This window comes from Zonotrichia leucophrys, chromosome 8 (genome assembly GCF_028769735.1).
Source record: "Zonotrichia leucophrys gambelii isolate GWCS_2022_RI chromosome 8, RI_Zleu_2.0, whole genome shotgun sequence".
Taxonomy (NCBI): Eukaryota; Metazoa; Chordata; class Aves; order Passeriformes; family Passerellidae; genus Zonotrichia; species Zonotrichia leucophrys.
In genome coordinates, this window is record NC_088178.1 from 28,345,216 (window position 1) to 28,362,932 (window position 17,717).

Here is a 17,717-nt window from a genome sequence, read left to right on the forward strand (position 1 = left end):
AAATTGTAATCACTAAATTAGACGTGCTGCCCTCACAGCTCTAGGGTTAGCTTTCAGGGGACTTCCTACATTAATTTTTTTTAATGTTTGCAGTGAGATGAAGAAGGGAATTGGTTGCTTGGTATGCAGGGCTGGCTGTTGCAGGGGATGCTGCCTGCATGCTGATGTGGCACTGCCCAGTGAGGAGCAGGGGTGCTGCAGCACTGCCTGAGCTCTGCTGGCCAGGGCCAGGGCTGGAGCTGCTTTTGTGCTGTGGGGTAAAAATCAGAGATAAATGCACTGGAACGAGCGCAGGCTGATAAATGGGATCTCCTAAAGCCGGCACATGCTGCTAACAGAGATCTGAGGTGACACAAGAGGGATGGAAAATCCTCAGCATCACTTTCTGTTTTCAGATATCAGCTGCTGTCTCTCTTTCTGGTCTTTTTCCCCTTTTCCTCTCTTTATGTTTTGCCTTGACATTTTTAATATCGAGCATTTGGTACTAAACCAAATCACCTTGCTGAGTCACCCAGAGCCTTTTCTTTCCTCTTTTTACCTTTTCTGGATGGACTCTCATTTGCAGACACACCATTTTCCAAAGCAACACCTCTTCCCTTTCAGCTCATTTACCTGGAGATTTCAGCAGCTTTGGGAAACAGGCTCCTCAGCCCTGTGCAAGTGCTTTTATATATCTGTCATTTAAAGAGCCTTCCTGAGAAGTGGTGCCTGGGTCTGGTGTTGCAGATAAATTGTGTGTTTGTTGCAGTACTAGATCATGCAAGCTCCAATATCCCCACCATATTGTGCCCATTTATTTCTTTTATCTCTCTGTTTAATATAATAGGAATAGTGGCTGAGGCAGGGAAACATATGCAGCAGCAGCATAATAGTAAATTGTTTGGGAGCAGTTGCCTTCCATTTCCAGGGCTTCCCTTTGAAATGTAATTGTCTGCTAATATAACAGGGAAATATCATTGCAGGAGTGATCACTACAGCGTTCACTCCTGCTTTTGGCTCATGCTACATCTGTATGGTGGTTTTTTAAGAGGAGCTGGCTGCAGTATTAGCTGGTGAAATATCCTTGGTGAGATGTGTTTGCAGAAGTTGTGATGGGCATATTGTCACCGAATGTGGAAACAGCCCCGAGCAGTGCCAAAACAAGAGAGACACCGAGTCCCATGTGTGAGGCAGCAACAACAGAATTACAATTGCCTCGTGTAAAGTGTCTGGTAATGAAGGCAGATAATGGAATTCTTTGCAAAAGCAGATGCTAACTGGCTCCCCAACCCTAGGCAGCCAGCTGAAAACTGATACCAGCTGGAGGGGAGAGAAAACAGCTGAAAAAGGCATTCAGGAGAAGATGCCTTAGATGCAGGTTTCTTTAAGCAGTAAATACTTGTTTAAAATGATTTTGTGAGATCCTTATTAAGAGGCAAGCTGAGGCTAACCGTGACAGTGCTGTAGGAAGTCAGCTGGATGCCCAGAGGATATTTGTGTGCAGATTGGATGAGTGAGGCAGCACCGCTGGGACTCTGTTGTCATTTATTATTGCCTGGCCAGGACAGCCCTTGCAGGGCTGAGCTGCAGGAGGTGGCACTGGGGAGAGCCAGAACCTTCTGCTGGCCAGGGAGGAGGCAGCCTGAGCTGGCACAGGGTTGGTTTTAGAACCAGGGATGTTGTGAGCATGTTCACAGGGGTCTGAGGATGAGGGAAGAGATGAGGATCTGACTCCACGTTTCAGAAAGCTGATTTATTATTGTATGATATATATTACATTAAAACTATGCTAAAAGAATAGAAGAAAGGGTTTCATCAGAAGGCTAGCTAAGAATAGAAAAATAAAAAATGAGAGTCTGAGCCAGCTGACTGTGATTGGCCATTAATTAGAAACAACCACATGAGACCAATCCCAGATGCACCTGTTGCATTCCACAGCAGCAGATAACCATTGTTTGCATTTTGTTCCTGAGGCCTCCCAGCTTCTCAGGAGGAAAAATCCTAAGGAAAGGATTTTTTGTAAAAGATGTCTGTGACAGGGTGTCTCTGCTTGTCCCTTCTCCAGGACAGCAGTGCCTCCTGCCAGGATGGAAATGGGGCTGGCTCCCAGCATCCTCTGCCTCCCTCCCTCTGTTGTACCTCTTACTCACCCCAGCCATCTCAAACCATGGAATAGTTGCTTTGGAAATGAAGGTGATAATTTAGAATCAGGGGCTTAGTCCACACAGAGGCTTCCTTCTGTTGTAAGTAAGGATTTCTTCCAACAAATAACACAACGGGGAAAACACTTGAAAATAAAACCAAAAGAAAACAACTGAGCCCCTTAACAAATAAAGCAACCAACCCTGGAGTTGGTCTCTGCTTTTTGCCCAGATTAATTTTTTCTTTACCCAAAGATTTGTTGCCACAGTGGGGAATTTTGGCATTTCTGGAGCACAGACCGGGGGTTCAATCACCAGACTTCCAGACCTGGCCCAACACAGGCTGACCAGGAATTTTAGTGGGGCTTTGTCCCATCCCAGGCAATTGCCCAAAGTACTGATTTTTGAAGGACTAAAGCTCACTTTTAGTTCCAGCCCAGCTCAGAAAGGAATACTCATGTGCTTCTGGACTGCCAGCATTTCTCCCATGTGAGAAAACTCCTTTCAGGGAGGAAACACCGTGGAATTACAGACTTATTCACAGAGGCACTGTGTCTGCAGGCAGAGGCTGGAGCAGTGTGTGCTTGCAGTGTCACAGGGCTGAGTGTCACAAGGCAGGAATGAGTTTGAAGATGTGCAGCTCCATCTGCACTGCATTTAAACCTGTGTGTGTGTGTGTGGGCACAGCTCCTGTCTGTGCACCCAGCTGTGAGTTGTTCAAGTGATGCTTTACACAAGTTCCTTGCTCCTGGCAAGCAGCACTGAGATGTGTTACCCATGTACAGCCAGCAGTGCAGGGAGCTGTGGCAGGAGGTGATGGACAGCAGCCCTCCAGCTCCAGTTCTTGCTTTTAGCCACAAAAATGCAATCAGTAAGAAAAAAAGCCCTTTTCTGCTGGTGCCCAGCTCTGGGGTGTGCTGCAGCTCCTTGCTGTGCTGTAATGAGTAATTGGTCTAATTGTGGTGGGCAGCAAATGCCTTGGAGCTCTTCAGGTCTGGACTTGGCCTCGTGGGCAAGAAATTAAACCTCAGTGCTGTGACCAAGCCAGGTGTGGCTGCATCTCCTTTGCTTTCAGAAACTCCATTTTTGAGACCCTTCCTGTCTTCCTGTTCTGGTCTAAGAAGACAAAACAGTTTCCAAATCTATGTAGCAAACGACACCTCTAATTACAAGCTGACCCCATTAGTTAAGAAATGCATTAAAGAACCATGCAGCTACATGGATTGCCATTTATTTAACACAGTTACATGAATTTTTGGGGGCATATAATTGTAACAAATGAGCTTTCTGATTTTTTTGGTGATACTCTGATTTTGTGCAGAGCTCTGTGGGGCTTTAGCAGCTTTCCAGGGATAACATCTCACCCTGGCTATACACCCGGAGGTTTTGAGCATGGCAGGAAAATGCCAGCCTGTAAATGCAGCAAGGGGAGAGCTGGTTGCTCTCAGTGGGGCAATTCTCTTGTGTGCAGCTGGGGCTGGAGATGGGAGCTGCTCTCCATGTCCCAGTGGGCTCTGCCAAGGCACAAGGGGCTGCTGCAGCTGGAGCAATTACTCAGGAAGGATCCTTGGAGAGAGGAACCACTGGGAACATCCCGTGTTCAGCTGCATCACCCTGATTCACAGCACAGGGGCTGTGGAAGGAGCATCTCTGCCTCATCTTCCTTCTTCTCAGCAGTTTTTATTCACTTTTGGTTGCCTCCCTCTCACCTTCCCCAGCTCTTTTCCCTCTTCCTTGTTGTCATGGGAACATTCACTACAGCAGTTAAATCATACTATTAAAATGTGCTTCCCCAGGAGGGTGCTGGTAGCTAATATTGATCTAGCTCCTGCTGCTGACTCAGGGATATGGCTGAACATATAATATCCCTTATTTCTGCCTTTCATGCATAATGCAGCAGTTTCTCTCACCTTGGGCTCTGTGCTAAGGTGACAGCCAGCCACAGGGGTGTGCTTTGACTTGCTCTTTCAGGTGTGTGGCCCAGCTGAAGGGTGCAGGTGGTGCTTTAAGCTGAAATCTGCAGAGGGAAAGCAGGCAGGACAGAGCTGCCCTCCCCAGCAGTGGTGATGGATGTTTGTGTGCCAGTGGTGAAAACACACTCAGATTAACCTGTCAGCATCCCCAGCCACGCTGTGTGCTCCCAGTAACTTTGTAAATACATCGAGCTCTGTCACAGGAATGCTTGAAATGCAGATGAAAGACAAATAGCTACCTGAATATCAGGTGAGGCTGCATTTAAAAATGCAATCACTCATCTCCATTGTCCCTGACATCTGCTCTGCCTAATCAGCCCATGGAGTTCAGCAGAGCAGTGCTGGGAAGATTCCTGAGTCACCAGGAGGGAGCACAAGGTTTTACCTTGAGATGTGAGCTTGCAGTAATGTTTGAGCCATTAAAGGCTTCACTTTCCCACAGCGGTTAATTAACCAGCTCAAACTTTACGAGAGTTTCCTGGATTTGATAGGTTTGGTAAGGTAAAGGTGCCTCTGGAATTTCCTTGTTTACACTCCTTTCAGAAACGTTTTGGTTTGGAACCAGGCTGTTGTACAAATAATTAAAAATAGCGTGGGTTTTGTGTGAAGAGTATTTGCAGCTGATCCTGCATTTTGCTGTGTGACTGATACACACAGAGCAAATGGTATTTTAGAGTCTGTGCTGAAAAGACCTCTGTTAAAAACACTTATTTGCTGAGAAGCCATAAATTTCTGACATATCTGTGCCTGTTGTTGAACATCTGCACGTAACTCACTTCACGTTCTAACTCCCTTTATGTTTTGGCCTTCCCAGAAAAAATCAGGCAGAGATATGCAGATCTCCCGGGAGAATTGCACATTATTGAGCTGGAGAAAGACAAGAATGGGCTGGGGCTCAGCCTGGCTGGCAACAAGGACCGCTCCAGGATGAGCATCTTCGTGGTGGGGATCAACCCCGACGGCCCCGCGGGACGGGACGGGCGCATGCACATCGGGGATGAGCTCCTGGAGGTAAAAGTTCTCTGGATACACCATGGGGATGAGCCCCTGGAGGTAAAACCCTGCCCTGAATGCAGTTTGGGGATGAAATCCTGGAGGTAAAGCCCTTCCCTGGATAGACCACAGGGATGGAGGTAAAACCTTCCCTGGATCACTTTGGGGATGGAGGTCTAACTCTTCCCTGGATAGACACAGGGATGGAGGTAAAACCTTCCTGGATCACTTTGGGGATGGAGGTCTAACTCTTCCCTGGATAGATCTTGGGGATGGAGGTAAAACCCCTCCCTGGATCACTTGGGGATGGATGTAAAACTCTTCCCTGGATGCACTTTGGGGATGAGTTTCTGGAGGTAAATCCCTTCCCTGGGTGCAAATGAGCTCCTGGAGGTAAAACTTTTCCCTGGATACACCTTAGGGATGGAGGTAAAATTCTTCTCTGGATGCACTTTGGGGATGGAGGTAAAACTCTTTCCTAGATCACTTTGGGGATGAACTCCTGGAGGTAAAATTCTTCCCTAGATGCAATTTGGGGATAAACTCCTGGAGGTGAAATCCATCCCTAGATGCACTTTGGGGATGGAGGTAAAACTCTTCCATAGATGCACTTTGGGGATCAACTCCTTGAGGTTAAAATTCTTCCCTGGATACACCTCAGGGATGAACTCCTCTAAGTAAAATTCTTCCCTAGATGCAATTTGGGGATGAACTCCTGGAGGTAAAATCCATCCCTGGATGCACTTTGGGGATGGAGGTCTAACTCTTCCCTGGATGCACTTTGGGAATGAGTTCCTTGAAGTAAAATTCTTCCCTGGATACACTTTGGGGTGGAAGTAAAATACTTCCCTGGATGCACTTTGGGGATGGAGGTAAAACTCTTCCCTGGATGCACTTTGGGGATGGAGGTCTAACTCTTCCCTGGATGCAGTTTGGGGATGGAGATAAAATTCTTCCCTGAATGCACTTTGGGGATCAACTCCTTGAGGTAAAACTCTTCCCTGAATGCAATTTAGGTATGAACTCCTCTAGGTAAAACTTTTCCCTGGATACACTTTCGGGATGAGCTCCTGGAGGTAAAACTTCCTGGAATGCAGTTTGGGGATGAGCTCTAGGGTAAAATTCTTCCCTGGATGCAGTTTGGGGATGAACTCCTCGAGGTAATTGTTCCCTTTAGCGTGTGCAGGGAGGGAGAGGCATCTTGAACCTTTAAATAAAGCCTGGAAGTGGAATGAGGTGGCTGAGCAAGGAGCTGTGCTGATTTATGCCAACTGAGAACTTGGCCTTTGGCAGGTAAATGTGTTTGCAGTGAAACAAAAATCACTGGCCTGTGAAAAGCAATGTCTTGTCAGCAAAGTCTGTGCTCTCAGCATGTTCACAAGCTCTGCGTGGGGAGGGGCTGCTGGAAGGCAGGAAGGGGACAGTAAATCAATCCTTGGAGTGCATGTGTGGTTTGCAGGGAAATTCACACTTTTCGTTAAAAAAAAAAAGCCAAAACCCCCTCAACGTTGCCATATGTGTTTTTGCAGATGACAGGGATATTCCCCATCCTGAAAATAAATTTCATGCTGTAATCTGTTTTGATCTGTTGCAACTTTAAATGCTTATTTTCTGTAGTTGTGTCTGGCAGGGGTTCACCCACGAGGCAAGAGAGCTCGTTAGCACGTGGAGTATTTTGTCTTCACTTTCTCTCCAGTCTCCTTGCCTCACCTTCAGCCTGCAAACACAGCTTTCCCTTCACTTCATCTGCCTTTTGGGCTGTTGCAAAATGACATTTTGCTGCTGTACCTGCAGAGATTCCCCACGTGGTGATTGCTTCAGTGGTTTATAAAAATCATCCCTCCTCCCTGGGGATCTTGCCCTTGGAGAGGGGAGCAGGGATTTGCTGACCTGCTGCTCGCCGTGGGTGGTGATGCTCTGAACTTCCAGCAGCTCTCTGTGCAATCAGAAAACCACCTATTTTTTCACATTTCTTGACTTGAGAAAGAGCAGTTTGGCTGCCTGGGGGTACCCTGGGAATAGTCAGAATTGTCCAAGCATTTGTCATTGTCTAACAGTTCTGTAATTAGGGGGTTTCAATATACATAGCACAAGAAAGATCTTTTTTTTGGCCATAGAAACACCATCATCTGAAGTTGATTTCATTTTAAATGTGAGAGAAGGTATGAAGGTCTGGACCATAATGGAGTAGGGTTGGAAAATTGCTTCCTCCTTCAGAATGATGTTTTTTCTGTCCCTGACACTGAATTCTAATGGTAAAAAAGGGGGAAATCATTAAATTTTGGGTGTGCTGAAAGAACTCGTGGCACTGTTCTCCTCTGCACATCATAGGTAGAGCAGAGGATCTGAAGTTAAATACTTGAAAGAGGCACCATGTGGGATTAATCACAAGGCTGGGTTTTGCATGGATGAGCCACGTTACAAGGAGCATTTCCCAAAGTGATGGTGTTGCCCTCATTCCTCTCCCTGTTAAGCTGGAAATAAAATGGTTTTTTTTCCCTTCAGTAGAAGGAAAGTGAGATCCTCCATCTCAAAAATGCCCAGATTCAAAAAAAAATCCAAGGAGACTTTAGTAACTACCTTGTTTATCCTTGCAATCCAGCTTAAGATGTGCCACCAGTGGCAGGAGTACAATTCCTTATAGGAAAGGATAAATTCAAACATCCAGCATTACAAAGGGTTGGGTTGTGCTTTGGCCATGAGCTCTGAGAAGACAAAACTCACACCTGGCTCTCACCTAACTGCATGTTTAAGGTACATTTGCATCTGCATCTTTAATTACACCCCAGTTTTCAGTAGTGGAACTCACCTCAGCAAGAGAAGGGATTCACATCTTGGGAAGCCTCTGGCCTTTCTGGGCTGCCCCATTTGGACAGTCTTGCTCCATTAAAGCAGAGGATGCCCCTGCAGGGTGTGCAGATTATTCCCTGTGGATTTTGCTGGAGTTCAGGTTGATGGGATGGCCATTTGGACAGACAGATGTTACCTGTTCATTTTCCTTTTGAGCTGGGGTTTGATTGGGTTCAATTGGAGGGTGTGGGATGGTGCCAGGCTACCTCAGATCCTTATTCATGAAATCTTTTGTTGCTGAATTAATGAAATACCAGCTCATTTTAGCTTCTGCAAACAACAGTAGCCTTGTGGGGGCGTGATCCTGGCTTGTTTTCACTGACATGGAGGGAAATGCAGGTCACATCAAAAACCTTCATGTATTTTTATTTTTTAATTCCTCTTCAGTGATGTATTTTGGATGCCTGTGTGGCTGGAGAAAACAGCTTTTTGGGGGAAGAAGATCCTTTCATCCTACTTTTATACATGTGGGAAAACCACTTGGGTCAGAATTTTGTCCTTGCACAGAAAAGTGTTTTTTTTTACAGGACACAAGTTGTGCTTTTCCATTCTTTTTTCCAAGCAGAAGAACCATCTGTGGTGCTCCTGCCTGGCTCTCATGCTGGTTTAGTGCAGGTGTCTGCCCTGCTTGGTGTCTTTGGGCTGGGCTCAGTGCTGGGGCTGGTGGTGCCCAGCATGGCCCTCAGCAGGGTCACCTGGGGCTGTCCCTGTGCCTCGAGTCCTGCTGCTCCCCATTACCATTATTATTATTATTTTTATTATTAATATTAATATTAATATTAATATTACTACTACTCCTCCCCTTCTCCTCCTTCTCCTCCTTCTCCTCCTTTTCCTCCTCTTCCTCCTCTTCCTCCTTCTCCTCCTTCTCCTCCTTTTCCTCCTTCTCCTCCTTCTCCTCCTTTTCCTCCTTTTCCTCCTTTTCCTCCTCTTCCTCCTCTTCCTCCTCTTCCTCCTTTTCCTCCTTCTCCTCCTTTTCCTCCTTTTCCTCCTTCTCCTTCTCCTCCTTTTCCTCCTCTTCCTCCTCTTCCTCCTCTTCCTCCTCTTCCTCCTCTTCCTCCTCTTCCTCCTCTTCCTCCTCTTCCTCCTCTTCCTCCTTTTCCTCCTTTTCCTCCTTTTCCTCCTTTTCCTCTTCTCCTTTCCTCCTCTTCTCCTTTCCTCCTTTCCTCCTCTTCTCCTCCTTTCCTCCTCTTCTCCTCCCTTCCTCTCTCCTCCTTCTCCTCCTTCTCCTCCTTTCCTCCTTTTCCTCCTTCTCCCCCTTCTCCTCCTTTCCTCCTCTTCCTCCTTCTTCCTCCTTCTCCTCCTCTCCTCCTCTTCCTCCTCTTCCTCCTCTTCCTCCTCTTCCTCCTCTTCCTCCTCTTCTCCTCTCTCCTCCTCTTCCTCCTCTTCCTCCTTCCTTCTCCTCCTTCTCCTCTCCCCTTCTCCCCCTCTCCTCCTTCTCCCCTTCTCCTCCTTCTCCTCCTTCTTCCTCCTTCTCCTCCTTCTCCCCTTCTCCCCTTCTCCCCTTCTCCTCCTTCTCCTCCTTCTCCTCCTTTTCCTCCCTTTCCTCCTTTTCCTCCTTCTCCTCCTTCTCCTCCTTCTCCTCCTTTTCCTCCTTTTCCTCCTCCTCCTTCTCCTCCTCCTCATCATCTGCCAATGGTTGGAATGAGCTCAGCTTTCAGCTCCTTTCCCACCTAACCCTTTCTGTGTTTTATTCTCTGAGGCCACAGCACCTCTTGAAAGAGTAAAAGCTCTTTTTTTTTTTTTTGACTTTTTTTTTTGACTCTTCAGACCAAAATCACTGTAGGAGTTTGCCTGTTGTCCATTCTGGAACTGTTGCCCAGGTGACAATTATTACATTTTATTTCTTTATGCCATTTTTGCCATAGCTCAAAGCCAGAGAGCTTTTGTGCTAAATGCATTTTTATTGCTGTTTTATTTTGAGGTGCTTAAATAAATAGAAGTTATGCTGTAATAATACAATAGATACAGCAGTATTTTACCCAAGTAAATGAGCTCCCCAGCCAAACTCACAATGCCATTTCTGTCCTGGGTGTGGGAGTTTGGCATTTATTTCTCAGTTTATTTGCTGTGGGATCTCAGTACAGAATCACAGAATGGTTTGGGTTGGGAGGGACCTTAAAATTCATCTCAATCCATGGGCAGGGACCTCTTCCACATCCCAGCGTGCTCCAAACCCTGTCCAGCCTGGTAGGGATGGAGCTTCTCTGCTCAAACTGCTCCAGTGGCCTTTGCAGAGGAGGATGCAGGGTGTTTTTTGGTGTGCTTTGTGTGCTTTTTGGGTTGGAGTGTGCTTTTTGGGTTTTTGGTGTGCTTTGTGTTGTTTTTGGGTTTTTGGTGGTGATTTCCAGGCTGGCAGCAGGCAGGGCTGGCAGGGGAGGGCACAGGGATCTGTCCCTTCCCAATGTCCTTCCTCCACATCCCCAGGTGGGAGCCACAGGGATCAGCTGCCAGCTCAGAGCAGGATATTTTCTGTCCTTGCACATTTCATGCTCTGTTGATCACTTTAGGTGATGCACATGTTTAAACATGTGCCCAGCAAGGATTTTGGTGAGGGGAATTCACATTCTAATTAGTTTTTCCCTCCAAGCTTTGGGAGCTTGGTGTGCTTTATGGGGTTTCAGTATATAAAATTTGACTGATAGAAAAAAAGGCTTTGAAACTTCCCCCATTGTTTCAGAGAGCCTGGTTGTATCTTGGAATGCTACAATTCCTGTGGTAAGAAGGAACCCAGTGCATTGTACAAAGAAATAATTATTACAGAAAGCTAAGCCAGTATTTTTACTAGCTTTGGGGTATCATTTAACTTGATTTTCATAAAAATCAGATGATACTAATTTTATGGATTTCCATTACTGCCACGTAGTAAAAACAGTGTGGGTTGTTTTTTTTTTTTTTTAATATCCATATCTAATGTTTCTCTTCTGCAAATTAAAGTTTGAGAAGCAAACAATCCTGGAGATTTTTCCCTCTGAACCCCAGAGCTCGGATTTCAGTGAGTTTGTACTTTCTGCTACTTCAGTGCATGAAACTGTAAACCAAAACTTCTGTAGGTGAAGGCAGCAGTACATTTGGGATCTGTGATTAAATCTGCCACAAAGCAATGTGGGATCACTTTAAAGGCTGAACTTGGGGGCTGACCTGACCTCATACCTGCAGCAAGTTTTTATCTCTCTCTGAGCTCTGCTGACTTTCCAAGGAGTTATGGAAAGAGGCATTTCCATGAGAAGAGTTGGGGTTGATTTAGATCAGTTTATTTCTTTTGCTTAGCCCAGGCTTTGCTTTTCTTTTCTAATCTGTAATGCAAAAAGTAAAGCACAGATTTGTAGGCTTTGACTCCCAGAGCACTATTTGGTTAATCTGACATGTTACTTTACTCAATTTGAAATATTTAAAGTGATGTTTCTTCTGAAATCCTAGATGCTCTCTGTTTTGTTTTATTTAAGTAGGCTTTGGTGTTTTGCTCATCACTGTGGTATCTGCAGCTAACAGAGCATTAATTTATTTTGCAAAAGAAAGTGTACTTCAAAAAAAAAATTAATACTGGGCATAATAACTCTGTAGGACAGTCCAAAACCTTGTGGAGATATATTGCTTTGATTATGCTTTCATTTTAGAGTAATTAAATAATTATAACTTAGAGACCCAGCTCACAGCTAATTAAATTTTAGACTATTTGATACATGTAGTGAGTAGGATTAATTTAGCCAGAGTAAAGCCTATAAATTTTAATCTAAGAAGTCTGCTGTTTAGGAAAATTGATGGTAATTTAACTAAATCCAAACAATTTGTAAAGCATACAGTATTCCCAGTGAACAATTTATTCTCAGACTTAGAAAAATTAAGTCAACAAACTCACTGAAAATTTCAAGTTGAGCTTGAAGGCAGAATGCAGCTGAGCATTCATCCATTTTTGCCACTGGATATTTAAATTGATGGTTGATTAATGAAGCATGGCCCAGGATGTTGCTTCTCACCCTGTTTTTTCCATGGCAGCTGCAGACAGAACCATATTAACTCTTTGGGAAAGTGATATTATTTCCTTTTAGATCTTGCTTTTGTACAATAAAAGGCTTGGTAGGTGGAAGTTCTGCACTTCAGTCCCAGTCAGTAACCAATTGTTAGGGGGATTATTCTTGTCCTTGCATTGTCCTTATTTAACTGCATGAACTTGCATCATGTTTTGACCCACTGAAAATAAGATTTGTGAATATTCCAATGTGTCTGACTAGCCCATATCACTCCAGGCTAGAAGACTTGGCCTATTACTTCTTGTTTGAATGAAAAAAAAAAAAAAAAAAAGAAATCTTTCTAAGATCACAAACCCAGGATCCAATACAAACATCTGCAGTAACAAAAATTCCTTCTGTAATCACCACCGAATTGTTCCTGGGCTCCGTGTTCCTTATTGTTTTAAGCAGCATTGGTGTATCAAATGTGAATGTAAATATTATGTTGTAAATTTAGAGTGGGAGGAAAAACCTGCAGCATTGAAGCACAGGAGTGTTTAGGTTGGAAAAGTCCTTTAGGACACAGAGTCCCACACTGCCCCAATGTCCCCGGGTGCCACATCCACAGGGATGTTAAACCCCTCCAGGGATGGGGACTCCACCCCTGCTCTGGGCAGCTGTGCCAGGGCTGGGCAGCCCTTTCCATGAAGAAATTTTCCCAAATATCCAATCTAAACTTTCCTTGGCACAGCTTGAGGCTGTTTGTCCTTGTTATTTGGGAGCACAACCCGACCCCCCGGCTGTGCCCTCCTGGCAGGAGCTGTGCAGAGCCAAAGGGCCCCTGAGCCTCCTTTGCTCCAGGCTGAGCCCCTGCCCAGCTCCCTCAGGGATTCTGCAGCCCCTGCCCGGCTCCCTCAGGGATTCTGCAGCCCCTGCCCAGCTCCTCAGGGATTCTGCAGCCCTTCGAGCTCCCTCAGGATTCTGCAGCCCCTTCCAGCTCCTCAGGATTCTGCAGCCCTGTCCAGCTCCTCAGGGATTCTGCAGCCCCTGCCCAGCTCCCTCAGGGATTCTGCAGCCCCTGCCCAGCTCCCTCAGGGATTCTGCAGCCCCTTCCAGCTCCCTCAGGGATTCTGCAGCCCCTGCCCGGCTCCCTCAGGGATTCTGCAGCCCCTGCCCGGCTCCCTCAGGGATTCTGCAGCCCCTGCCCAGCTCCTCAGGGATTCTGCAGCCCCTGCCCAGCTCCCTCAGGGATTCTGCAGCCCCTGCCCGGCTCCCTCAGGGATTCTGCAGCCCCTGCCAGCTCCCTCAGGGATTCTGCAGCCCCTTCCAGCTCCCTCAGGGATTCTGCAGCCCCTGCCCAGCTCCATTCCCTGCCCTGGACCTGCTCCATCCCCTCCATGTCCTTCTTTCTGTGCCTGGGGACCCCAGCAGTGCCCCCAGGGCTGGAGGTTGGTCACAGGGGTTGTCACTGCCCTGCTGCTGTGGCCACAGCACTGGTGACCAGGACAGGTGCCCTGGCCCTGCTGCCCATCTGGGGAAAGTCCTGGCCAGGCTGTTTCCCCTGCATTTCCCATTTCCCTGTGCCCAGAGCAGGGCTTGGTGCTGCTGCTGTGCTCAGGTGTGGATCCATCCCAGCAAAAGGGATGCAGCATCACGTCCTTAAATTGTCCTTCATCCCCCTGACTCCCACTCCTCCTCCTTCAGCAGAGCTGAGGAGCCAGCACAGTGTTAGCAGCCAGTTCTCCTCAATGGCCAGAGCCTGCAGGCAGTCTCAACATCTAAACATCTGTGCTTTTGTCACATCTGTATGATTCTCCTCAGATCAAGTTGCTTTCCAAAAATCTGGGAATAATCCTTGAAACCCATTCAAGGGATCTGTGGAAAAAAAAAACAACTCTCATTTGTGGTTTACTAATAACAGTAAATTAGCTCTGCATTGGTTCCTGTTTTATATAGATCAAGATTTGGAGACCACATTTTCTTTGAGTCTTATCTCTTTATCCCACAGTAAACTTGGAAGTCTCGGTGGTATAAATTAGAACAAGGTGTACTCCTCCACTTACATGAAAATAATTTTCTTTTAACAGATAAACAATCAGATATTGTACGGAAGAAGCCACCAGAATGCTTCTGCAATCATTAAAACTGCCCCATCCAAGGTCAAGCTGGTTTTCATACGGTAAGAACCTTTCTCATCAAAACATTTGCTGCACTTTAGCCTATGCCATGACATATTTACATATTTAGCCTGCTTTGCACATGCTGAACTCTCCCAGTTCTCTTTGAAGCTGAATAAATCTTTTCCCTGACTATTCTTCTTGGAACAGTTCAAGAGTTCTCCATAATAATGTAAAAAAACAGAAAAAAAAAAAAAATATGTAATGGAAATGAATGCTTATTTTTGGGGTGTCTGCTGAAAACCTGAGCTGTTCCTCTTAGGCTTGGGAGCTGCTTTTTCCACAGCTTCCTGAAGTGCTTTGGGATGGGTTGGAGAGGGCAGCTTGTTCATCCAGCCAGGAGGGAGTAGGGATGGTGCAGAGGTTGGGATTGCTGGAGAGGAGCAGGGATGAAGCACAAGGAGCAGGAGCTGGCTGGAAGCCTGGAGGATACCTTTGTGTGGGCATCAAAAGAGGATTTTGGAAGTGAGCAAGGGCTTGTTCGTACAGAGGGGAAGGCTGGCTTTGCCAAGGAGAGCTGGGATGGATTGTGTGGGAGGGAATATGCTAAAACACTCTTTCATCTGCATAAAAATTACATGTGGGCATTTTTCTTTCGCTCCGAGCATGAAAATTTTTCCTCTTTGTACATGAATTAAAGACACCTGCGTGCATTCCCTCAGTAGTTCAGGAAGTGTTGCTCTCCTGACCCTGGGCAGGAGGTCTGGGAAAAAGCTGCCTCTTTCCCAGGACTCAAACATGCTCCAACAGGCTGGAATTTCACAGATGTGCATTTATGAATAAATCCCAGCTGTGACTTTTGCTGGGCACTTCACCCCCGTGCCATTTTATAAGGTGCTCTTCCCACCAACACCTACATCATCCTGGCTATTGTTTTACATTCCTGGCTCATCCACAGGCTCCCTGTGAACAATGTCATAATCTGTGGCTGAATGCATATAAATGTGTACATTTACTGCCACGGCTCTGCCTGCTGCAGCGTGCCCAGGAGTGATGGAGGAGCAGCATTAGCACTGTGAGCAATGAGTTGCCATCCTTGGCAGCTCAGAGGATCTGGAGGAGATTAATGCTCCTGCCTGCAGCTCCTGTGTTACTTTCCCCAGCCACTGAGAATTCAACATCATGTCCCACAGCTCACTCACCATTATTTAATTGCCTGTGGAAAATGTGGAGGGTCCAGAGGTAAAACCCCCACTTGTGGGAGCCCAAGGCAAGAGTGGGACTCCTTCCGTGGTGCTCCAAGCAGAACTCCAGGGAATGGGCCCTGGCAGAGCCACTTCCAGGGGCTGCAGGTCCTTGGTGTGTTGTTTGGGTCCATGGTTTGTATTCTGGGTCCTTGGTTCATCTTTTGGATCCTTGGTTTGTCTTTTGGATCCCTGGCGTGTTATTTGTGTCCTTGGTTTGTCTTTTGGATCCTTGGTTTGTCTTTTGTGTCCTTGGTTTGTCTTCTGGATCCTTGGTGTGTCTTCTAGATCCTTGGTTTGTCTTTTGGGTCCTTGGTTTGTCTTTTGGGTCCTTGGTGTGACTTTTGGATCCTTGGTGTGACTTTTGTGTCCTTGGTTTGTCTTTTGGGTCCTTGGTTTGTCTTCTGGATCCTTGGTGTGTCTTCTAGATCCTTGGTTTGTCTTTTGGATCCTTGGTTTGTCTTTTGGATCCCTGGTGTGTCATTTGTGTCCTTGGTTTGTCTTTTGGATCCTTGGTGTGTCTTTTGGATCCTTGGTGTGTCTTTTGTGTCCTTGGTTTGTCTTTTGGATCCTTGGTTTGTCTTTTGGATCCTTGGTTTGTCTTTTGGGTCCTTGGTGTGTCTTTTATGTCCGTGGTGTGTCTTCTGCCCTTTGAGACACAAAGGCCATGTAGGTTCTTAGCTAAAATTCTCCTTTTCTGATTGTGGTCTTCAAGGCAAAAATTCATCTCAAATATTCAAGTTACACTAGAAATATATACTGGAAATACCATTGGGTGATTCTTGTTTCCATCTCAGAGATTAAAAAAACCACCCCAATTTCTGCTTTTAAATGCTGCTGCTGAGGGTGCAAACTTCCATCTTCCCAAGAGCACAACTCCTGGCCTTACCCTGGCAGCTGCTGGGTTTGTGTGCTCAGCCCAGGCAGGCTCTGGAGCAGCAATAAAAGGGAATTCTCCCACTGAGAGGATGCCCTCAGCACCTGGAGCGCTGCCCCAAACGTGGGGAGAAAACCAGTGTCCCTTGTTTTTTGATGTCTGCTCCAGTTCTAGCAAAGGCAAATTAGACTGTCTCTCTTAAATGTGGATTTTTCAGGACAAATAAGAATTATTTGCTCTTCTCATGCAGTCTCTGTTCCATGAGCCCAGTGTGTCTTGGTGCTTCCCATTCCTCCAGCTCAGACCACAAACCCAGTGGATGCTGCTGAGTGAAAACATGAGCTGTGGCCTTTCTGTGCCTCTGGATGTGTTTTGGCTGTGTTACACCACAGCTCACCACAGCAAAATGACACAGACTACAGGAGCCCTGAGAGAAATTAATTTGGTCTTCATGTTCATCCAAATACAAATATCCTCATTTCACCAGTGAAAAACCTGAGGAGATTATGATTTTGTAGAAACGCATCAATCCACAGCCAGAAAAGGTCCTGCCTGAGCTGACTCAGGGCATAAAGGCCGAGCTGGTGGAATTTTTGGGCTGTTGCAAGTGCCCTCTCTGATACCCTGAGGCCTTTTTTGCCTGGGATGCAGGATGCTGGGTGATAAGCATGCTGCTTTCCCCTTGGAAGCAGGAAACAGCATCCAGGTTTTCCTATTCCTGCTGTTTTGGTTCATGTGCAGGGCAGGGGGATGTTTCCATAAACTCCTTAATCAGTTGTGAAAGAAGCCCAGAAATTCCTGGGCACTGAAAAGCCTTTCTGGGAGAGCTGTAATAACTATCATTAAATAACTTCAGAGAATCACAGAATGGTTTGGCTTGGAAGGAACCTTCAAGATTATCCAGCTCCAGCCCCAGATTTATTTCTTTTTCTAGACAAAGATAAAGGATAAAAGGTATCCTCAGCCTTTTGGACTTTTTGCTGAAATCCTGACTTACACCACGTGTGCTATAAAAGTCTGTTCACACATTTTTACACCCAGGTAGTGTTACAATTGCATTCCCACCCTTTCCTGGAATTTCTGCTGATGAGACACAGCTCAGTGGCTGCTGTGGGAATCTCAGACACCCCCTTATGTCTGAAGGCTTCTCACTCTGCTTCATGAGCATCTTTTCCTCAATTAAGTTGACGATGATTATTTTAAACAGTTGATTTTGGCCAGATTCCAAAATATAAGTCTTAACACAGCCCTGTTTCCCAGTGGTCTCATTAATTACTTGAGCTTCTAAGAGCATCTAAAAGATTTGCAGTTAGAGTGTCACTTTCCTTTTTTTCAGGGGGCAATAAGGGATGTCATGTCTTTGTTGCCTTTTGAAATTCTTGCTCTGATTCTCCAACAGGAATTGGTTAATAATAATTACCTAATTATTAAGTAATTTATTATTATAAAGTAATAAAATTATTTATTTTAATATTAATTTATTATTTATTTATTAGGTAAATATTTAATAAAATAATTACCTAATTATTAAGTAATTTTAATTATAAAGTAATAAAATTATTTTATTATTTTATTGTTTATTTTGTTTTATTT

The 17,717-nt window shown here is 45.7% G+C and overlaps 1 protein-coding gene across 2 annotated transcripts in view; it reads left to right on the forward strand.

The window, feature by feature from the left end:
- Positions 1 to 17,717, forward strand: part of PATJ (PATJ crumbs cell polarity complex component) — a 144,077-nt gene that overhangs the window by 77,915 nt on the left and 48,445 nt on the right. For both annotated transcript variants that reach the window (XM_064719301.1, XM_064719300.1), the window contains exons 27-28: positions 4,908 to 5,104; positions 13,974 to 14,065. In XM_064719301.1, coding sequence (XP_064575371.1) covers positions 4,908 to 5,104; positions 13,974 to 14,065 — 289 coding nt within the window. The remainder of the gene's footprint in view (positions 1 to 4,907; positions 5,105 to 13,973; positions 14,066 to 17,717) is intronic.